The 24037-nt window shown below is 44.5% G+C and overlaps 1 protein-coding gene across 5 annotated transcripts in view; it reads right to left on the bottom strand.

Annotated features, from left to right (window-relative positions):
• LOC120063255 (autism susceptibility gene 2 protein-like) overlaps nt 1-24037 on the bottom strand; it is a 462402-nt gene that overhangs the window by 2347 nt on the left and 436018 nt on the right. For 2 of the 5 annotated variants that reach the window (XM_039013504.1, XM_039013507.1), the window contains 12 exons: nt 19248-19507; nt 11409-11668; nt 7760-7810; nt 7458-7553; nt 6271-6342; nt 6106-6135; nt 5882-5953; nt 4635-4767; nt 3019-3096; nt 1419-1502; nt 388-658; nt 1-205 (listed from right to left, as the gene is read on the bottom strand). The exon at nt 1-205 is cut by the window's left edge and continues 2347 nt beyond it. In XM_039013504.1, coding sequence (XP_038869432.1) covers nt 1-205; nt 388-658; nt 1419-1502; nt 3019-3096; nt 4635-4767; nt 5882-5953; nt 6106-6135; nt 6271-6342; nt 7458-7553; nt 7760-7810; nt 11409-11668; nt 19248-19507 — 1612 coding nt within the window. The remainder of the gene's footprint in view (nt 206-387; nt 659-1418; nt 1503-3018; nt 3097-4634; nt 4768-5881; nt 5954-6105; nt 6136-6270; nt 6343-7457; nt 7554-7759; nt 7811-11408; nt 11669-19247; nt 19508-24037) is intronic. The other 3 variants (XM_039013505.1, XM_039013506.1, XM_039013509.1) reach the window with 3 other exon arrangements.

Below are 24037 nucleotides of genomic sequence, written 5' to 3'. Positions count from 1 at the left end.
GACCTCCCCCACTATGGCCACCTCTCGGTGGCGCTCCGGGAGCTCCTTCTCTGCCTCCCGTACCCGGTCCACGCTGCCGCTGTGGTGGCGACCCGAGTCGCTGGAGTTCTGGCTGTTAGAGCGCATCAGGCTACTGATCTGGTAGCTGGTTGGGGCCGATGCAGGGGACGAACGGTTGGAGTGACGGTTACGGTCAATCGAATCTCTGAGGGGCACAAACAAAATAAAAATGTGTATTTATCAGAAGGTTAGAATGGAGTTTTTAATTTTATTTTTTACTTTAGTTGGAAATATGTGTGCATGAAAATTAGCATTCAAATAACAAACACTTGAGTTACTTACAACTAATACAAATAATTCAGAGTTGTATTCATACAAACTACATACCTGTCTTTATCCTTATCCTCTTTGCTGATGGATGAATCCCTTTTCTCCTGTTCTCTCTCCCTCTCCCGTTCCCGTTCCCTCTCTCGTTCTCGTTCACGCTCGTGGCTGTTTGCTGAGTTGCTGCGCTCCGTGTCTGCAGACTTGGGCCACTGTGGAGGGGTGGGGAAGGAGGGTGGGGTCCGGTGGAGCCTGTTCCAGGTGTCATGGTGAGGGCTGCTGAAGCCTGGCAGGCCCCCTGGGCCCTCTTTATGGCCAAAGACACTGTTGGAGCCTGAAGGAGAGGCGACAGGGAGAAAAGAGTGTAAGCGAACCAAACTAAACTCCCTCCTGGACACACAACATAAGATGGAGAGACTGAAGACAAGAGGAAAGAAAGAAAGAAAAAGAAAATCAACACAATAGCAGCTTTGTCTTTGTCTTGAGAGTTCTGAGCGGTCTCTTGCTGCAAGCAGCTCTGCTTTACAAAGACTGGCCAGGTTAATGGCTTCCCCCTCTGCACTTCTAGCTGCTTGAAACAGACCCTACTCTGCTCTGCTCCCCCATTCACTCCTCTCTCAGGGCCTTTTCACTGGAAAGGGGGCGGATGGGGGGGACTCAATTACCCTCTGGGGTGAGGGTAGTGAAAAGCCAGGGAGACCTTAGCATTCCACAGGGTGTCTATTTCACTGAAATCCATTTTGCTACAGGGCAACTGATTTGGCAGAGGAGAATAAGAGAGAGAGAGGGAGGGAGAGGGCAAGAGAGGGAGAAAACCCTCCACAGTGGTGATGAGGGGGCTTGTAGAATAATTAATACATGAATAGCAACCTAACAGAAAGCCTGTGAGTGCTGTGTGCGTTGGCAGTGTTGCTGTCAGATTAAAGCCAAGCTACTGGGGAGGGGGGTGGACGGAGAGACAGAGAGAGAGAGCTGTGCTGCCTGCCTTTTTGTTCCTCCGTGTTAGTTTTATTTTGGCATTTGATGCAGAACTAAGTGCCTTGATTTCGTTCCTCCCTGGCCCACTCGGGGAGGGGCGGGGGGCTGGCGCTTACCAAGCGAGGGGTTGCCTAATCCTCCGAAGGCACTGGTTGAAAGGTTGCCGAGGCCGCCAAAGGTACTGGAGCGACTGAAAGGATCTGCAAAATGCCAAACAGGGATTAGCTGAGCTGGCTGGAGGAGCCCGACCACTCGTTCCACTCTGCTTTTCTCTTACAAGCGGAGCTGTGGGTTTTCTAGCGCTGCTATCCTGCTTCCTCTAATCCTACTGTATGTAGCTAGCTAGCGAGGCTTGCTGCCTGCTCTGGCCACACTGGATTTACTCCCACACTGTCCGTAATGGAGCGGAGCCTTTAATCTCTGACCCTGATTCTAGGGAAGCACTGCCTGATGGGAGACTGAGTACGATGGGGTCTAGGTTGGAGCTGGACTACAATCGGACAGGGGATTTGGAGGTCTCCAACAGTCAGGCACACAGCTGCTTTAATGGAGAATGTTTGTTGAGTAGGCTTTAGAGATGCTTCAGTGTTTCACACTTCCATTTGAACCTGCACACTCTGAGAAAACATGTGCTACCTAGAACCATAGGGATCTTCGGCTGTATGTTTCCAGGTTAAAGGTTTCTTTGAGGGTTCTTCTTTGGGGGGAAATGTTCTACCTGGATCCAAAAATGGTTCCAGATGAAGAAACCTTTATCATTCTACGTAGCACATTTTCTACTACGAGTGTCTTAGTTAAACCTAGTTTACATAGAAGTGTACATAGAACTCAAAATGGAAAGGTATGCATACCTACCTGAATCAGGACACAACATTATCAAGATTGAGTAAGAAGCCATATTGGAAAATGCCAGAGGTTAAATCAATGATGAATGATCCTTTAATCTAGTTCTGAAAGACTTCCACTATGTGGTGAATGCAATGCAACAGTTTGTCAATATATCAGCAAACAACAGCTAGAAAGTCACACTTGAATTAGTTCTTTGGGCAGGAATTTCACCCAAAATCTTTGAGGAGTGTCATAATTCCTCAACATTTCTCCCCTGTGCACCAAGTGTTTATAAACTCAAATTGGATTGACTCAAGAGCTTATCCCGTGAAATCACCTTGCTGCACTGAAGCCTAACAACCTATTTGATGGGAAATACAGAATAATACAAAAACCTCCATTACTCTGTCTGTGAAAGAGACGAGCAGAACTGGAAGAGGCCATAAAAAGAAGCCTCAAGGTAAAATGGCATATTTTCTGAGGCCATCTGCCTAAGTCCAAGGCAATATGAAATGTTGTGCAGTAAAAAACCTTCCCTTGAACAAAGGAGCTAGAAAATAAAGTCAGGAAATTAGAAAAACTACCATAACAAGCCCAGAGTGGCCTTCCTTCCACATCAGTACAGGCAGGAGGGTAACTCAAGGGTATCTTTTATGAATCACGGGGATAGATTTCATGAGGTCTCTCTACACAGCACTAAAGTTAAACTGAGTGTGAGATATGGAGCAGGATGTCTTCACTAGCCAGAACCTCTATTTCCCTATTATAACCTTATTTTACAAACAACAAAATGTGACTGTAGTAGTATTCTCAATATGAGTGCAACAAAGAGAGAGAAAGTGAAAAAGGAAAAATTGGGATTGAAAATGTGGTGCTATTTCCACTTACCTGCCAAGTGGCTGGGAGGCAGGAAGCCGCTGTGGTGGGGGGAGGGGCCGTACGGGGAGGCGGCCGGATGGCCAGAACCTACGGGAGGAGAGAGAGAGAGAGAGAGAGAGAGAGAGAGAGAGAGAGAGAGAGAACAGTTGAAAAAGAAAAGGAGAGCCATACACTAGGAGCTCAGATGCAATAATTTAATAACCTAATAACCAACGTTTGGACAGACAAGCTGTCTTCATCAGGGTATAATGACAAACACTGCGGGTCACTAGTTTATATAGTGTCAAAGAACACACACAGGTGTCTGTAATCATGGCTGGGTGTGGCTTGATATCATTGGTTAATTTACAGATATAAATAGAACATATAAAAAACATAAATGGATAGCATACGGTCATAGATACAATTTGGCTACATAGGCCTACAAACATTTACAATGAATAGAAAAATCACAATAATCACAAGAATGGCTTCAGATCAAAGTCTACGTTGAGACCGAAGGGAGCAAAGGTCTTTAAATGAAAGCTCCAGACAGCCTCTCGTTTAAACAATAAATTGTCGAGGTCTCCCCCTCTCCTAGAGAGGGTGATGAGTTCGATGCCGATATAACGGAAGGACGAAACCGAGTAGTTTGCTTCCAGAGAGAGTGGACCGACCATGTCATCTCAGTGTCTCCACTCAGATAGTAGTGTCAGTAGTCATCTGTCATAACCTCTAACTAGGCATCCAAAAAGAGGACAAACCACCAAAAATACAGTGAAGGATATCTGATGTTTCATAGGGTTAACAGTGGTTGTCTGAGAAAGGCTTGATAGCAATTAGCATAATATTCAATAGTCTCACGTGTTTGTGGATGTGTGTGCGCTCGTACGTGTATATGCATTTAGGATGGGGGGGGGGCTTTTTTATGAACAGACGTTGACCTCTTACAAAACGTTCTTCACCCATATTTCATGAATGGTTCATGAATGAGCCAATTACAAGCCAATTCAGGACACAATACTGCATAATTACAAGCTAAAGGGCATCCGCCTCCATGTTGCCTTCAAGGCAGGTTCTACCAGTCAATTATCACAAATAATTGTGTTCCAAATGGCACCCTATTCCCTACATAGTGCACTATGTAGGGAATAGGTTGCCATTTAGGATGCAACCATAGAGAAGAATCCATATTCATGGCCACATCACATGTCTAGGACAAAATGTACAACAACAGCACTTCAACTAGGGCAGGTAAAGAAGAATAGAACACAGCTGAACACTAATACACCGTGTGTCATTACCGGTGTGAAGAAATGTGACAGGTAACCAGGAAGTAAACATCTGTCTATATGCATAGAGTTACACTCTTATTGGACAACAGTAGACCTACTCATAATTCAACCTGAAGCTCTGAAAGGTACTATGGGCTTTGGTAGATTTGGTATGGCGTCCACATCACCAGAATTGTGGGGTTGTTGGCAGTAGGGGTGGTATTCTGACTTGAGAGCCGGACTTTCGTGTCTCATTCATAGATGTCAATGGGAGACAAAAAGGAAGCATTCAAATCTGAAACTATAATAGCCCTAAAGACCCTGTGACATGTCCCTCTGTGCTGGGTAGAGGACCATGAGCCCTGTACTGACCTGTGGAGGAGAACATGGGTCGTGCCAAGTCGTGGGTGTAGGGAAACCCAGGAAACACCCCTGGGGCAGGGGGACGACTGAACAGGTCCAGCTTTCCATTCATGTCCAGTTTGTGAGGGTCCACCTGCATCTGCTGTCAGAGAGAAGGGGTGAGAGTGGGCAGCGAGAGAGAAAGAGAGAGAGAGAACACGAGGGAGATGAAGATAAAAGGGAAAGAAAAGGTAGAGGATGAGAAAGAAAAGAAAACAGAGTGGCACTGTCAGTGTTTGCAAATGTAGTAATTAACAATAATTGACGCCAGTCATTTCATAGTTCAAGGAGGGACTTGTAATCTGCTATAATCAGTGATGTAATCACTGTGTGAGATCAGAGAGGAGGGACAACATACAGTACATAATGCCTCTACATGCCCAACACATACCCACTGTGCCATAACAACATCAGGGTAAGCTGATTAGGCCCACTAAACCCCATGAGGACGGGGTGCCTATGACAGTGACACCATGACAGAGACAAGAGGAGTCTTCCAAACTACAACCAAAATGGCCGCTACATAAATAGGCATAGAAAGAGAGGAATCCTTGGGAAAATAAAACATTTTGGCAGAGGATCAGGCACATCCCTCCTTCCCCTCCCTTGGCCTCCTTCTGCCTAACACACACACACACACACACACACACACACACACACACACACACACACACACACACACACACACACACACACACACACACACACACACACACACACACACACACACACACACACACATTTTTTTTTACATTTACATTTTAGTCATTTAGCAGACGCTCTTATCCAGAGCGACTTACAGTAGAGTGCATACATTTTTTATTACATTTTACATACTGAGACAAGGATATCCCTACCGGCCAAACCCTCCCTAACCCGGACGACGCTATGCCAATTGTGCGTCGCCCCACGGACCTCCCGGTTGCGGCCGGCTGCGACAGAGCCTGGGCGCGAACCCAGAGACTCTGGTGGCGCAGCTAGCACTGCGTTGCAGTGCCCTAGACCACTGCGCCACCCGGGAGGACGCACACACACACACACACACACACACACACACACACACACACACACACACACACACACACACACACACACACACACACACACACACACACACACACACACACACACACACACACACACACACACACACACACACACACACACACACACACACACACACACACACACACACACACACCACACAGCTCGCTCACCTTCATCTTCTGCTGATGGTGGTAAATCTGCCAGGCGATCTGGACGTGCACCGCACACCACTTGCCAGGTTTCTGGAAGTTAGCAAATTATTCTAGGTTAAACCCAACACCTTAATGCTATGACACGATGATACTGTAGAATTTACTCAACGTTATGACATGTTGGTACTTGGTACTGCAGTAAATTTGACAGTGCATGGAAGACAAATGAAATCATGGCTTACTCTAACTGCTGTCCTGAAAGGATCCGATACCTGTGTTGTTGAAAGAAGAAAACATGAACCATAATCAACCCACAGCCACAATCATCTATACTTCCTTCATCTCCAATGTAAAGCATCAAGCATGGGCTTGGTGTTTTCGAGGGACAGTGACAGTAGGCTACGTACCCGTGGGTCCTTCTGTAGGAGTGTGTGAGGTACTGCCCCCGAACGGGATGCTACGTCTATGGGGTTAGAGGACTAAAAGAGAGGATAGATAAAGAAGAGAGAGAAAGACAGAGGCAGAGTGTTGCAAATGAAGATGGTGGAAAAAGAGACTTTGCACAGAATGACAACACCAACAATAGACACACTCCAAAACACTGCCTCTTCTGCATTGATTCACACCAAGAGACCCTGCAAAGCAAGCAACTGTATGTGACGTGCACTCCTAGGAGGTCTCCAGTACAGAATCAACAAGACAGCAAATTATAGATCTCTGTCTTTGAGGTCTAGAAGAACCAGAATGCCTAGATCTTAATCCATCCCAGAGTACTAGGTGATCCCAGGTGGTTCCTAGCACCACACCCTCCACCCTCCATCTTCCAACCCCTCTCCTGATGCTCAGTGGTGCCCAGCGTTTGGCTGTAGGTGGTGAATGGAGGGATGGAGGGGGCTAACTGTACTGTACTCTAACCATCTGGACGCAGGAAACAAAAGACCTCCATTATAGAGCCTGTAGGGAATAAAACCAGGGGATTTAGGCCAGCTTTGATTGGTGGCTTACAACAGGGTCAGAGCCTATTGGGCGCCTGCCAGGCCCCAATCATCACACACTAACACACACACACACACACACACACACACACACACACACACACACACACACACACACACACACACACACACACACACACACACACACACACACACATATATACACATACACATATACACACACGGGTGCTTATCTCCCCCTGCACAGTGGCGGGCGGCTCAGGCCCGCCAGCTTAAAGACAGGCCTTGTTTGCATAGTCTATTATAGTGAAAAAAAAGAAGCAGGGGCAGATTTGTCAGGCTGGTTCACTTGAAACGCAGCTGCCTGCTGCCCTGTACACAGACTGTAAAGGAAGGCTTTGGTGGTATTCAGGTCCCCTAATTCTAGCCTCATTCTTGGGTGAGATGATGAGCAGAATGCTGAGTTGCCAGTGCGGGTGTGTTTGTGAAAAAAATGCATGTGTGTATGTTGTGTTTTTGTATTGTGTGAGTGAATGAGTGAGTGTGTGTGCATGCGCGCATGTGTATTGTGTGCATGTGTGTTTGTGTGCGTGTGCGCAATGCATACGTGTGTGTGTGTGCAGGTCTGTGGGGCTAACCTTGGGCTGGAAGGCTCCTTGCAGTGAACTGAAGGGTCCTGAGTGTGGGAGCAGCGGGGGCATGCCTGGCATTGTGGGGGGGTAGGAGGGGAAGAACTGCATGGGGGAGAGGAGACACACAACCACTTCTTAAAACAGATTACAACAAGACGTAAAGAGACAACACTCACACATAAACACGTGTAGAAGAATAAATTGATATTTTCTCTCTCCAAATTTCAAATATCTAACCACAGTAACTATTTGACAGAAAACATGCTAAAAGCATGGTGATGGAAGTTGAAAGGAAATAGTTAACTTACATTTGAATGTCTAATGAATGGATTGTCCAGTTTTGGAGCGTATTTGTCGAACTGGAAAAAAAGAATGGGAAAGCAGAGTAAGACGTCAGTGATGCCAAACTGACCAATAACAATAACAGGAACTCTGCATCTATGAACTAAAGACCATCCAAGGAATACAAGAAAATCCCATTACACCTATTCAGTGACAGAACAACACAGGAGAGAGGAAGTTCAGCACAACATCAGTTAGATCAAAAGCCCAGGAAGTCTGACAGCAGCTGGCTTAAAGGAAACACTGAGCATTCTGGGGTCATGTTTTGTTTTTCTTTTGCGTGCAGCTGGCCAGCCAGACTGCAGATTGAGATTAAGTTAAATCATCAGGGATATGACTAATCAAATGGACTGCCAATATTAGGGATTTTCCAATTTGTCTGCAGCACAGAAAAACAGCCATTGAGTTAGGCCTAGAGACAGTACTATGCTTGGGCGGGGGGAGCTCTCTCTACCTTACTTAAAGGCCTCAGTGTAAAACGAGAAGATTGAGTTATGTTTCTTATTAAGTGGAAAATTTGGAGACGTGAAACTAATAGGCTGTGACAGATGTAGGGTTTTACAATGATCTCTGTTATGGAAACGGAGCACACAGAGACACATACATACTATGGGGGGTTGCCATTTTAGTGTGTGTGACGACTCAGAGAGCGAAATCTCAGAGACATTAACATTTTCTATGCGTAACATCATATAACTCTGGGTATATGAACAGTCAGTCTTTGATAGGTGAAATTAAATTGGTTCGACTACATTTTCAAGAGAGCTCATTTTGAACATGTACAGCATGAGACTGAAATAACTTTGAACGACTCAAATGGTTTAATATAACGAAACATTTTCCGAAGCATACTAATAGAATAATGACATTAGGATCTCAACAGAAAGACTATAGCCTCATATACAGTATCTGATCATGAGGCCAAGCCATGGGAATCTAGTTTACATATTTGTCAGTTAGTGAGAGAGAGAGAGAGAGAGAGAGAGAGAGAGAGAGAATTCCCATGTATGAATGGGGACTTTGTGTGACTGCATGTAAGCCAAAACTGCTCCTCTATTTTGAAACCTGCTAATTGCAACTGACAGTAACTTATTCCTATTCCATAAATAGACAAACCATTTGCAGGTACTTTTGTGAGTGTTTTTACAAACCGCCGCTGGTTTGGGTTTTCCTAAAAAAGGAAAAACGAGACGCACATGAATCAGTTAATTCTATGTGTGTGTGTGTGTGTGTGTGTGTGTGTGTGTGTGTGTGTGTGTGTGTGTGTGTCTCCCCCCTGTGACATGGGCGGGAAAGGAGGCGGTTTTCTCGCTCAACACTAGGCATAGCTCCTCTGACTGGGCCTGGCCTCCCAGCGAAGCGGGGCCATTCAACATCCGCCACAGAGAACGGTCACAGCGGCGGGTTTGTGTTTGTGTTTGCGGGCGATAATTGTTCCAAATCAAACACAGACACCCTATTGAGTGGAAACGCTGAGGCAGCTTCCGAGCTCATTAAACCAGTTCTCCCTCTGTACCTTCTCGTTTCCTTCTTAAGCTCGGGCCTGTTTTATGTTTTACACTGGGGGAGTAATACTCGCTAGTGGCTTTATGGCTGTCTATAAAACTCATGCTTTATAATTTACAGGGCCTGTCAGAGGTTTATTGTAAACAGCTTTGGATAATTAAGGCTCGGTATTTCATCTTTAAACAATTAATGATATTCTTTTTCCTAAGAAGACAGAGGGGAAAATAGACACTCAGTGTTTCCATTTGGCAGGGCCAGCTGCCTGATGGCGTAGAACAATAAACAAATACAGAGGATTCATAATTTCATTCATTACAGCTATTAGCCAAGGGCCGTTACATAGTTGAAATGACATGGAGTGCTCACAGTGAGCACAGCTGGACCGATCCAACTACACACATCATGACAAACACTAAAAAACAACCACAACATTACTCCTGTCTCTCTAAACAAGCAGTAAAATTAAAGTGAAACAGCAATGTTGCTGGAGGGAGGAGAGGAGAGAAACAACATGGGTTAAGTAAAAACACAGTCTCAATAAAACAGAATACATTAACAGTCTTAAACCCCATTGTAACACCAATGCATCAGCCACAACATACAGATGTGAGTGCACAAAGCCATACAGCATTGGCAAGATGAGGAAATAACTCTGAAGATGAAAAGAGACAGAGTGCATATAAAGAATGCCTGGCTGCCATATAGAGGAATGAAGGGATCAGCTACAGACAGAAGATAACAGCAGCACACATGCTTTTTGACTGAGAGATTCACAATCTAAACTAAACAGTCTCCCTGACTGCTTATCAGATAGCTCTACACTGTATGTACATAAGCTAAGCCCTTTTCCTGGCATTTCTAACATACAGGGATCATGTTAGATTCCACAAAGCAATGCAGCAAAGCCCCATGCTCTAAATGGACCATAGCCTCTTAATTAGGGGTCATGACATGATAGATTATATCTATTACACTAATGCTGAAAAGGCATAAATGGGAGTCGTGTCTGAATGGATTTCTCAGATTGATATTGCTTTCCAAATGATGGATGAATACCCCTAACTTTTCCAGGGAACATTTTTACGATTTAGAGCTGCCAATGTTTTGCCCCTGGCTGACTCGATGGCTGACTCAATAGCTGACTCGATGGCTGACTCGATAGCTGACTCGATAGCTGACTCGATGGCTGACTTGATAGCTGACTCGATGGCTGACTCGATGCTGCCTGATGACGGTTAAAAAGGCACTGAAGCTATTATACATGATCAAAACAGTCCGAATGACGTCACTCCCTTTCATCTGGAATGAAGTCATTGAGTGTAACCACAGGCTTTGAATTTGTCATTGCGGAGCATTAGCCCCCAGTGCATGGCAGTCACGCCACACATCTGTTGGAAGGCCCTTTTGTTTCTGGTGCATGGCAGGGAAATCAGAACATTCAAAAACATTTCAAACAGATCCATAAGAAAACAATAAAAACCCTCCCTTCAATCGGTCTCCTTTGTTCCAGGGCAAAAAATGTCATGTTCATCGAGAGAATGATGAATACATTGAATCAACTGTACTGGCGTATGTTGGTTTGGGCAGGCTTCCCTTGTGTTGTAAAGGAAAGGGGCATATAGTGAGCCTTTGTGCATTGTAATGTTTTTGAAGCTCAGCCCTCTATATAGGCTAATGCACATGTAAAACCCTGGTCCAAAAGCATAATGTCTATTATTATATACTGTAGTATTATATGCAGCAGGCGCCTGTGTTATGTCTGGTTTCAGCATTGAGGATGAACCACTACAAACATGTGTACTGTGGCGGGGAGATGACGGGTTAGTTGGAGCCTTATTATGGGGCTGTAGTGATGACTAGGTGCCCCTGCCTCCTGTTCCTCAACTCTCTGTGAAAACGCACTGTTACAGTGTCCCTGTGACAATATGCAAAAGACCAAGAGACCCAACCAGCAGAGGGGGGAATGGATAGCAAATGTTTGGGTGGGGAAGGAGGGCAGGCTCTGGCCCTATCGGTTGGGAGGAGGGTGAGCATTTGGCGATTGGGGTGACTAGGACGAGGAAGAGGAGGGGGGTTGAAGTACTATATGGGAGCTTTACTTATCCTCACATTTCTGGCTGGGGTACGCACCATGGGGGGTGCGGTGGGCGGAGGAATGATGGTGGCCGGGGGCAGACTGGGCGGGAAGGGCGTGAAGGTGTGCTGGTGGGTGTGTTGGTGCTGATGCATGTGCTGGTGTTGGTGAAACTCTCCCCTCAGGAGTGACACAGGGGCCAGCGGGGACCCCGCGGAGGACGGCCCCCGGCTCCACCCCTCTGAACTCTGAACCAGGAAGCGGTTGTTCAGCTCCTGCCGCAGGAGGTCAAGCTCTGCAAGAAAGGAGAGCGAGAAAGGGGGGAAAAAGGGAGACACAAGAAAGGCACGGACGCCAGTCAGTCTTAACAACGGGGTAGAAGAGAAGAAAGAATAGTCACCTGGCATTCTCTGTTTCTCCAGCTCATGCTGTGAGGGTTTTCTACGTGAGGACTCATTGGGGGTGGTAAGAGAGTTGCCTGTGACAATGTGCCAATCAGAATCCCCGAATGAGGCTGGCAATACATGATTGGTTGGTTGAATGATATCAACAGGCTGGTATCTAAAGACAAGAGAGAACCAAGAGTCACCTCAGCAGAAAACACAGCAGACTCCCTCCACTAATGCTACATATCCTAGCTACTACTATTACCTTAAATGTCTATTACCAGTGCTTGACTTGGGCAGAAGCTCACCGGAGCTGAGTACCGGCATCTCAAATGTTCTACTGCTTGAGCTCCTGTTCCTCTTATAGAATATTACTTCAAAAGTATTATGGAGTTCCTGCACCTAAATATAAACAGTACCGGCACCCAAATTGAGTACCGGCACCTATTTCAGTTCAGTCCAAGTCAAGCACTGTGTATTATAGTACAATACACACTAAAAGAGTATCAATTCAATAAAGAATAATTGACAACAATCATTTCTCTTATACAGATACAAAATCATATGACGATACAATTCTGCTACATTTTACATATGACAAAAATATGTAAATATTACAAGATTAACATAATAGTAGAACTAAAAGTCAGCTTCAATATGAACAGCTTACATCTTACCTAACATGCCCTTCCTCGGACTTGCCATAAAAGAACAGTTAGCTGACAGCATGCAGTGTTACGGACCAGAAAATATCCTCTGGCATTTCACTTAAAGCTATTCTTCAGCCCAGATTACGCAAATCAAACCAAATTGTATTGGTCACATACACACGGTTAGCAGATGTTAATGCGAGTGTAGCGAAATGCTTGTGCTTCTATTTCTGACGATGCAGTAAAATCTAACAAGTATTCTAACAAAGTCACAACAACTACCTTACACACAAATGCACACAAATGTAAAGGGATGAATAAGAATATGTATATATAAATATATGGATGAGCGATGGCATAGGCAGATGCAGTAGATGGTGTAGAATACAGTATATACATGAGATGGAGTAATGTAGGATGTAAACATTATTAAAAGTGGCATTATTTAAAGTGACTAGTGATACCTCTATGTAAACATTATTAAAGTGGCATTATTAAAAGTGACTAGTGATACCTTTATTAAGTCCGTTTATTTAATTGGCCAGAGATTTGAGTCTGTATGATGGCAGCAGCCTCTCTATGTTAGTGATGGCTGTTTAGCAGTCTGATGGCCTGGAGATAGAAGCTGTTTCAGTCTCTCGGTCCCAGCTTTGATGCACCTGTACTGACCTCGCCTTCTGGATGATAGCGGGGTGAACAGGCAGTGGCTCAGGTGGTTGTTGTCCTTGATGATCTTTTTGGCCTTCCTGTGACATCGGGTGCTGTAGGTGTCCTGGAGGGCAGGTAGTTTGCCCCCGGTGATGCGTTGTGCAGACCGCACTACCCTCTGGAGAGCCTTGCGGTTGAGGGCGGTGCAATTGCCATACCAGGCGGTGATACAGCCCGACAGGATGGTCTCGATTGTGCATCTGTAAAAGTTTGTGATTGTTTTAGATGACAAGCCAAATTTCTTCAGCCTCCTGAGGTTGAAGAGGCGCTGTTGCGCCTTCTTCACCACGCTGTCTGTGTGGGTGGACCATTTCAGTTTGTCCGTGACGTGTACGCCGAAGAACTTAAAACTTTCCACCTTCTCCACTACTGTCCCATCGATGTGGATGAGGGGTGCTCCCTCTGCTGTTTCCTGAAGTCCACGATCATCTCCTTTGTTTTGTTGACGTTGAGTGTGAGGTTATTTTCCTGACACCACACTCCAAGGGCCCTCACCTCCTCCCTGTAGGCTGTCTCGTTGTTGTTGGTAATCAAGCCTACCACTGTAGTGTCGTCTGCAAACTTGATGATTGAGTTGGAGGCGTGCATGGCCACGCAGTCATGGGTGAACAGGGAGTACAGGAGAGGGCTGAGAACGCACCCTTGTGGGGCCCCAGTGTTGAGGATCAGCCGGGTGGAGATGTTGTTTCCTACCTTCACCACCTGGGGGCGGCCCGTCAGAAAGTCCAGGACCCAGTTGCACAGGGCGGGGCCGAGATCCAGGGTCTCGAGCTTAATGACGAGTTTGGAGGGTACTATGGTGTTAAATGCTGAGCTGTAGTCAATGAACAGCATTCTTACATACGTATTCCTCTTGTCCAGATGGGATAGGGCAGTGTGCATTGCGAAGGCGATTGCATCATCAGTGGACCTATTGGAGCAGTAAGCAAATTGGAGTGGGTCAAGGGTATCAGGTAGGGTGGAGGTGATATGGTCCTTGACTAGTCTGTCAAAGCACTTCATGATGACAGAAGTGAGTGCAATGGGGCGATAGTCATTTAGTTCAGTTACCTTAGCTTTCTTGGGAACAGGAACAATGATGGCCATCTTGAAGCATGTGGGGACAACAGACTGGGATAGGGATTAGTTGAATATGTCCGTAAACACACCTGCCAACTGGTCTGCGCATGCTCTGAGGACGCGGCTAGGAATGCCGTCTCGCAGCCTTGCGAGGGTTAACACGTTTAAATGTTTTACTCACGTTGGCCATGGAGAAGGAGAGCCCACAGGCTTTGGTAGCGGGCTGTGTGAGTGGCACTGTATTGTCCTCAAAGCGAGCAAAGAAGTTGTTTACTTTGTCTGGGAGCAAGACATCGGTGTCAACGACGGGGTTGGTTTTCCTTTTTGTAATCCGTGAATGACTGTAGACCCTGCCACATACGTCTCGTGTTTGAGCCGTTGAATTGCGACTCTACTTTGTCTCTATACTGACACTTTGCTTGTTTGATTGCCTTGCAGAGGGAAAAGCTGCATTGTTTGTATTCGGTCGTGTTTCCGGTCGCCTTGGCATGATTAAAAGCAGTGGTTCGCGCTTTCAGTTTCGCGTGAATGCTGCCATCAATCTGTGGTTTCTGGTTAGGGAAGGTTTTAATGGTCACAGACGGAACGACATCTCCGGGGCACTTGCTAATAAACTCGCTCACCAAGTCAGCGTATATGTCAATGTTATTCTCTGAGGCTATCCAGAACATATCCCAGTCCATGTGATCAAAGCAATCTTGAAGCGTGGAATCCGATTGGTCAGACCAGAATTGTATTAACCTGAGCACGGGCGTTTCCTGTTTTAGGTTCTGTCTATAGGCTGGGAGCAAAATGGAGTCATGGTCAGATTTGCCGAAGGCAGGGCTTTGTATGCATCACGAAGTTCGAGTAGCTGTCACGTTCCTGACCTGTTTTCTGTTGTTTGGTATGTGTTTAATTGGTCAGGGCGTGAGTTTGGGTGGGTAGTCTATGTTATGTGTTTTCTATGTTGGGTTAATGGGTTGCCTGGTATGGCTCTCAATTAGAGGCAGGTGTTTGGCGTTTCCTCTGATTGAGAGTCATATTAAGGTAGGTTGTTCTCACTGTTTGTTTGTGGGTGATTGTTCCTGTGTCTGTGTAATCCACATGGGACTGTTTCGTTTGTTCGTTCGTTTTAGGTAGTCTGTTCCTGTTCTTGCGTCCTTCGTCTATATGTAAGTTCGTTTGTTTCAGGTCTGTTGCCTTCGTTTATTTGTTTTGTAGTTTGTTCTAGTGTTTTGTCAGTGTTTTCGTCTGTTCATTAAAGTCAGTATGTATTCATCACCCGCTGCGCCTTGGTCCGTTAATACACCACCAGACGAACGTTACAGTAGCAATGATCCAGAAAGCTACCAGCTCTTGTCGCGCATTCGGTATGCTGATAGAATTGAGGAAGTATGGTTCTTAGGTTAGCTTTGTTAAAATCCCCAGCTACAATAAATGTAGCCTCAGGATGATATGGTTTCCAGTTTACATAGAGTCCAGTGAAGTTCTTTCAGGGCCGATGAGGGATCTGCTTGGAGGGGGGGGGGGGGGGGGGGGGATATACGCGGCTGTGACTATAATCTAAAATAATTTTCTTGGAAGATAATGCGGTCGGCATTTGATTGTAAGGAATTCTAGGTCGGGTGAACAAAAGGACTTGAGTTCCTGTATGTGGCTGTGATTACACCATGAGTCGTTAATCATAAGGCATACACCCCCGCCCTTCTTCTTACCAGAGAGATGTTTGTTTCTGTCGGCGCGATGCGTGAAGAAACCGGGTGGCTGTACCGACTCTGACAACATATCCCGAGTGAGCCATGTTTCTGTGAAACAGAGAATGTTACAATCTCTGATGTCTCTCTGGAAGGCAACTCGTGCCCTAACTTCGTCCACCTTGTTATCTAGAGATTGGACATTGGCGAGTAATATGCCCGGAAGAGGTGGATGGTGTGCTCGCCTTCTGAGTCTGACCAGTAGGCCGCTCCGTATGCCTTTCCTGCGGCGACCGCGTTGTTTTGGGTCGGCTTCTGGGATAAGATCACATGTCTAGGGTGGAGGTCCAAAGAAAGGATTCGCTTCGGGAAAGACGTATCCCTGTTCGTAATGATGGTAAGTTGACATCGCTTTTATATCCAATAGTTCTTCCCAGCTGTATGTAATAACACTTGAGATTTTCAGGGTTAACAAATAAGAAATAATTCATAAAAAAACTAATAACTGCATAGTTTTCTAAAGACCTGAAGCGAGATGACCATCTCTGTTGGCACCATCTTGCATGCAAGAATTAACAAAGGAGATCCATGTTTTTTGCCAAATAAAACCAGGACACAAATGAGAAATTGCTACCATTGATAAAAAGTTGTACTTGGAGTAACATGGAGGGGCATCATTTAAAAAAAAAAATGCCTTTATCATTTGTAATGGGATATACATTAGAGTCTTATATATGGTCATTCCCTTCTTTACTGCATGTGCAATTGTAATAAATTACTTCACTTACCAGATCATAAAATGATAATTGAATGGTTACAGGTAGTGTTGGAGAGTAATGAGATATGTAGTTCAACTAAACTCAGCAAAAAAAGAAACACCCCTTTTTCAGGACCCTGTCTTTCAAAGATAATTCGTAAAAATCCAAATAACTTCACAGATCTTCATTGCAAAGGGTTTAAACACTGTTTCCCATTCTTGTTCAATGAACCATAAACAATTAATGAACATGCACCTGTGGAACGGTCGTTAAGACACTAACAGCTTACAGAGGGAAGGCAATTAAGGTCACAGTTATGAAAACGTAGGACACTAAAGAGGCCTTTCTACTGACTCTGAAAAACACCAAAAGAAAGATGCCCAGGGTCCCTGCTCATCTGTGTGAATGTGCCTTAAGCATGCTGCAAGGAGGCATGAGGACTGCAGATGTGGCCAGGGCAATAAATTGCAATGTCTGTACTGTGAGACGCCTAAGACAGCGCTACAGGGAGTCAGGACGGACAGCTGATCGTCCTCGCAGTGGCAGACCACGTGTAACAACACCTGCACAGGATCGGTACATCCGAACATCACACCTGCGGGACAGGTACAGGATGGCAACAACAACTGCCCGAGTTACACCAGGAACGCACAATCCCTCCATCAGTGCTCAGACTGTCTGCAATAGGCTGAGAGAGGCTGGACTGAGGGCTTGTAGGCCTGTTGTAAGGCAGGTCCTCACCAGACATCACCGGCAACGACATTGCCTATGGGCACAAACCCACCGTCGCTGGACCAGACAGGACTGGCAAAAAGTGCTCTTCACTGACAAGTCGCGGTTTTGTCTCACCAGGAGTGATGGTCGGATTCGCGTTTATCGCCGAAGGAATGATCGTTACACCGATGGCTGTACGCTGGAGCGGGATCGATTTGGAGGGTCCGTCATGGTCTGGGGTGGTGTGTCACAGCATCATCGGACTGAGCTTGTTGTCATTGCAGGCAATCTCAATGCTGTGCGTTACAGGGAAGACATCCTCCTCCCTCATGTGGTATTCTTCCTGCAGGCTCATCCTGACATGACCCTCCAGCATGACAATGCCACCAGCCATACTGCTCGTTCTGTGCGTGATTTCCTGCAAGGCAGAAATGTCAGTGTTCTGCCATGGCCAGCGAAGAGCCCGGATCTAAATCCCATTGAGCACTTCTGGGACCTGTTGGATCGGGGGGTGAGGGCTAGTGCCATTCCCCCCAGAAATATCCGGGAACTTGCAGGTGCCTTGGTGGAAGAGTGGGGTAACATCTCACAGCAAGAACTGGCAAATCTGGTGCAGTCCATGAGGAGGAGCTGCACTGCAGTACTTAATGCAGCTGGTGGCCACACCAGATACTGACTGTTACTTTTGATTTTGACCCCCCCTTTGTTCAGGGACACATTATTCCATTTCTGTTAGTCACATGTCTGTGGAACTTGTTCAGTTTATGTCTCAGTTGTTGAATCTTGTTATGTTCATACAAATATTTACACGTTAAGTTTGCTGAAAATAAAGTTGACAGTGAGAGGACGTTTCTTTTTTTGCTGAGTTTAGTAATTTAATTACATTTTGCTGTAGCTTGGTGGTAGTTGAACTAAATTCCAATCTTGGTAGTGTTTTCACTAGTTAATTACTTTTTGCCATGTACAGTAGTGATGTAGTTAACTACTGGAACTACACACTACTTTTTTGCCAAAATAAAATATAGGTGGGTGCAGTAGGCAAGAATTTCCTTTCTTTTTCGGCATCAGACCTGCCTAATTCTCACTTGAAACATAGTTTTTGTGTTTAATAGGCTAAATTACACATTCTGTTAACATCTGACTCCAGAGTGATCTGTTCTTGCAATTTGTAGTCTATGACATTTCAGATTTAGATATGATAATTTTTCACGAAGTAGTTTGGATGTGGTGAACAAATATTTCAACATCACTTTAGTTAAGTAAACTATATTTTTCTTAAGGGTAGCTTTAGTGTAGCTCAACATCTTCCATTGAGAAGTAATTGGTTGCTTGGTAAACTATATTTTCAAAGTAACTTCCCCAACACTGGTTTCAGGTCAATGTAACCTGGTATGTTAACATCTACTTAATATCACATAATTAACTTTTATTCCCTCTGTACTTGGATGCTTTTACTGTACAGTTGGGTTTACATTTCTGCAACAATTGACTTTAAAATCACATTAGATTGTTACTTTGGCTGAATTGCTACTTAATGTTACAGAATAGCCCTTTGTTCTCAAATGTCCCATTAGATCATTACCATTACCTATTATTACCTCTACTACTTGTTATTTTTTACTCTTACATTTATTATATTGATTAACGTTCTGCTTTGTTGAGGGAGCTAGCGCATAAGCATTTTGCTTCACCTTTTATACCTGCTGTAAACTGTGTATGTGACAAATAAAATGGGATTTGATTTATTATTAATTTATAAAGAGAACAGGTCACAAATAACTATAGAGCAAAGTCTAAGAAAACATATTAGTACTACAAGGAGAATACACAGATAGCTGAACGTGTCCAGTTTCTACACTCTCGCTGCCAAGACAGGCAGACGGACTAGCCTTGCTACCAGAGATGTCAGGAGGGCAATCTTACCTGGGTAGGGGGTGCCAGCAGGGTGCCCAGGGACCACAAGACTGTTAGTGGGTAAGGTCGGAGGTGGCGGCAGTGTGGCGGGGGTTGCGAACATGGCCGGATGGCGATGGGCCGGGCTTCGCAGGGAGGAATAGTGCGAGGTAGAGAGGTTGGCTATGGACAGAGGCAGGGCCGGGGTGGAGGAGGGGAGGCTGCTCAGGTGGTGTGGTGAGGGGGGCAGGTGGTGGTGTTTGGGGAGGCCTGCGCTGCTGCCGCTGTGACTGTAGAGAAGACAGAAAGAAAGACCAATGAGTTATATACATTTGAAGTCGGAAGTTTACATACACCTTAGCCAAATACATTTAAACTCAGTTTTTCACAATTCCTGACATTTAATCCTACTAAAAACCTACTATCCTACTAAAAACTTTTGACCCACTGGGAATGTGATGAAAGAAATAAAAGCTGAAGAAAAAAAATTCTCTCTAATATTATTCTGACATTTCACATTCTTAAAATATACTTACCTAAGACAGGGGGTCTTAGGTAAGTATATTTTAAGAATGTGAAATGTCAGAATAATATTAGAGAGAATTTTTTTTCTTCAGCTTTTATTTCTTTCATCACATTCCCAGTGGGTCAAACGTTGACATACACTCAATTAGTATTCGGTAGCATTGCCTTTAAAATTGTTTAACTTCACTAGGGTAGGGGGCACTATTTTCACCTCCGGATGAAAAGCGTACCCAAAGTAAACTGCCTGCTACTCAGGCCCAGAAGCTAGGATATGCATATAATTGGTATATTTGGATAGAAAACACTCTAAAGTTTCCAAAACGGTTAAAGTAATGTCTGTGAGTATAACAGAACTGATTTGGCAGGTGAAAACCTGAGAAAAATACATCCAGGAAGTGGGATTATTTTATGTTTGTAGTTTTCTATTGAATGCCATTACAGTATCCATTGACTTGAAATTGCACTTCCTATGGCTTCCACTAGATGTCAACAGTCTTTAGAAATAGTTTCAGGCTTGTATTCTGAAAAATGAGAGAGTAAGAACACTCTGAATGAGTGGACCCTACAGTGTCCCAGAGGTTTTTCATGCGCGTGACTCAGAGTGTGCCTTTCTTGTTTACCTTTTATATTGACGACGTTATTGTCCGGTTGAAATATTATCGATTATTTAGGCCAAAAACAACCTGAGGATTGATTATAAACATCGTTTGACATGTTTCTACGAACTTTACGGATACTATTTGGATTTTTCGTCTGCCTGTTGTGACTGCGTTTGAGCCTGTGGATTAAGGAATTCCTCCTCCACCAAACTTTACAGTTGGCAGTTGGATATAAAGAGGGACTTTATCGAACAAAACAAACATTTATTGAGTAAATGGAAGTCTTGTGAGTGCAACCATATGAAGATCATCAAAGGTAAGTGATTAGTTTTATCGCTATTTCTGACTTGTGTAACTCCTCTACTTGGCTGGGCGCTGTTCTCAGACAATCGCATGGTATGCTTTCACCGTAAAGCCTTTTTGAAATCTGACACCGTGGTTGGATTAACAAGAAGTTAATCTTTAAACCGATGTATAACACTTGTATGTTTTATGAATTTTTATAATGAGTATTTCTGTTTTTGAATTTAGCGCTCTGCAATTTCACTGGATGTTGGCCAGGTGGGACGCCCACGTACCCTAGTAAGGTTAACTTGGGTCAAACGTTTCTGGTAGCCTTCCACAAGCTTCCCACAATAAGTTGGGTGAATTTTGGCCCATTCCTCATGACAGAGCTGGTTTAACTGAGTCAGGTTTGTAGGCCTCCTTGCTCGCACACAATTTTTCAGTTCTGTCCACACATTTTCTATAGGATTGAGGTCAGGGCTTTGTGATGGCCACTCCAATACCTTGACTTTGTTGTCCTTAAGCCATTTTGCCACAACTTTGGAAGCATGCTTGGGGTCATTGTCCATTTGGAAGACCCATTCGCAACCAAGCTTTAACTTCCTGACTGATGTCATGAGATGTTGCTTCCATATATCCACATAATTTTCTTTCCTCATGATGCCATCTATTTTGTGAAGTGCACCAGTCCCGGCAGCAAAGCACCCCCACAACATGATGCTGCCACCCCCATGCTTCACGGGTTGGGATGGTGTTCTTCGGCTTGCAAGCCTCCCCCTTTTTTCTCTAAACATAACGATGGTCATTATGGCCAAACAGTTCTATTTTTGTTTCATCAGACCAGAGGATATTTCTCCAAAAAGTACGATCTTTGTCCCCACGTGCAGTTGCAAACCGTAGTCTGGCTTTTTTATGGCGGTTTTGGAGCAGTGGCTTCTTCCTTGCTGAGCAGCCTTTCAGGTTATATTGATATAGGACTCGTTTTACTGTGGATATAGATACTTTTGTACCTGTTTCCTCCAGCATCTTCACAAGGTCCTTTGCGGTTTTTCTGGGATTGATTTGCACTTTTCTCACCAAAGTACATTCATCTCTAGGAGACAGAACGCGTCTCTTTCCTGAGCGGTATGACAGCTGCGGGTCCCATGGTGTTTATACTTGCATACTATTGTTTGTACAGATGAACGTGGTACCTTCAGGCGTTTGGAAATTGCTCCCAAGGATGAACCAGACTTGTGGAGGTCTACAATTTGTTTTCTGAGGTCTTGGCTGATTTCTTTTGATTTTCCCATGATGTCAAGCAGAGGCAATGAGTTTGAAGGTAGGCCTTGAAATACATCCACATGTACACCTCCAATTGACTCAAATTATGTCAATTAGCCTATCAGAAGCTTCTAAAGCCATGACATTGTTTTCTGGAATTTCCCAAGCTGTTTAAAGGCACAGTCAACTAAGTGTAATTAAACTTCTAACCCACTGGAATTGTGATACAGTGAATTATAAGTAAAATAATATGTCTGTAAACAATTGTTGAAAAATTACTTGTGTCATGCACAAAGTAGATGTCCTAACCGACTTGCCAAAACTATAGTTTGTTAAACTTCTCAGGGTTAGGCCCCTTTTCTCTCCACTTCCTGTCTGAATGACGTGCCCAAAGTAAACGTCCTGTAGCTCAGGCCCTGAAGCCAGGATATGCATATAATTGGTTACATTGGAAAGAAAGTTTGTAGAAATGTTAAAATAATGTAGGAGAATATAACACAACAGATATGGTAGGAGAAAATCCAAAGAAAAACCAACCAGAATTGTTTTGAGAGACCATCCTCTTAGAAATTCAAGAGAAAGGTCATATTAAAAATTAGCTCCCTGGATGCAATTCCTATGGCTTCCACAGGGTGTCAGCAGTCTATGTTCAAGGTTTCAGGCTTGTAACTTCAAAAACGAATAAGAAATATCAGTTTTAGCAGAAGGACACAGTCTTGGAAATTTGTGTTTGCGTTCGCTATGAAGACATTACGCACCTGCTAAAATCGGTTTCCTATTGAACATACAGTGGGGCAAAAAAGTATTTAGTCAGCCACCAATTGTGCAAGTTCTCCCACTTAAAAAGATGAGAGAGGTCTGTAATTTTCATCATAGGTACACTTCAACTATGACAGACAAAATGAGTAAAAAAATTCCAGAAAATCACATTGTAGGATTTTTAATGAATTTATTTGCAAATTATGGTGGAAAATAAGTATTTGGTCAATAACAAAAGTTTATCTCAATACTTTGTTATATACCCTTTGTTGGCAATGACAGAGGTCAAACGTTTTCTGTAAGTCTTCACAAGGTTTTCACACACTGTTGCTGGTATTTTGGCCCATTCCTCCATGCAGATCTCCTCTAGAGCAGTGATGTTTTGGGGCTGTTGCTGGGCAACACGGACTTTCAACTCCCTCCAAAGATTTTCTATGGGGTTGAGATCTGGAGACTGGCTAGGCCACTCCAGAACCTTGAAATGCCTCTTACGAAGCCACTCCTTCGTTGCCCGGGCGGTGTGTTTGGGATCATTGTCATGCTGAAAGACCCAGCCACGTTTCATCTTCAATGCCCTTGCTGATGGAAGGAGGTTTTCACTCAAAATCTCACGATACATGGCCCCATTCATTCTTTCCTTTACACGGATCAGTCGTCCTGGTCCCTTTGCAGAAAAACAGGCCCAAAGCATGATGTTTCCACCCCCATGCTTCACAGTAGGTATGGTGTTCTTTGGATGCAACTCAGCATTCTTTGTCCTCCAAACACGACGAGTTGAGTTTCTACCAAAAAGTTCTATTTTGGTTTCATCTGACCATATGACATTCTCCCAATCTTCTTCTGGATCATCCAAATGCTCTCTAGCAAACTTCAGACGGGCCTGAACATGTACTGGCTTAAGCAGGGGGACACATCTGGCACTGCAGGATTTAAGTCCCTGGCGGCGTAGTGTGTTACTGATAGTAGGCTTTGTTACTTTGGTCCCAGCTCTCTGCAGGTCATTCACTAGGTCCCCCCGTGTGGTTCTGGGATTTTTGCTCACCGTTCTTGTGATCATTTTGACCCCACGGGGTGAGATCTTGCGTGGAGCCCCAGATCGAGGGAGATTATCAGTGGTCTTGTATGTCTTCCATTTCCTAATAATTGCTCCCACAGTTGATTTCTTCAAACCAAGCTGCTTACCTATTGCAGATTCAGTCTTCCCAGCCTGGTGCAGGTCTACAATTTTGTTTATGGTGTCCTTTGACAGCTCTTTGGTCTTGGCCATAGTGGAGTTTGGAGTGTGACTGTTTGAGGTTGTGGACAGGTGTCTTTTATACTGATAACAAGTTCAAACAGGTGCCATTAATACAGGTAACGAGTGGAGGACAGAGGAGCCTCTTAAGAAGT

This window comes from Salvelinus namaycush, chromosome 18 (assembly GCF_016432855.1).
Source record: "Salvelinus namaycush isolate Seneca chromosome 18, SaNama_1.0, whole genome shotgun sequence".
In the NCBI taxonomy this organism is placed as follows: domain Eukaryota; kingdom Metazoa; phylum Chordata; class Actinopteri; order Salmoniformes; family Salmonidae; genus Salvelinus; species Salvelinus namaycush.
This window is presented reverse-complemented; position numbering and strand designations above follow the sequence as displayed.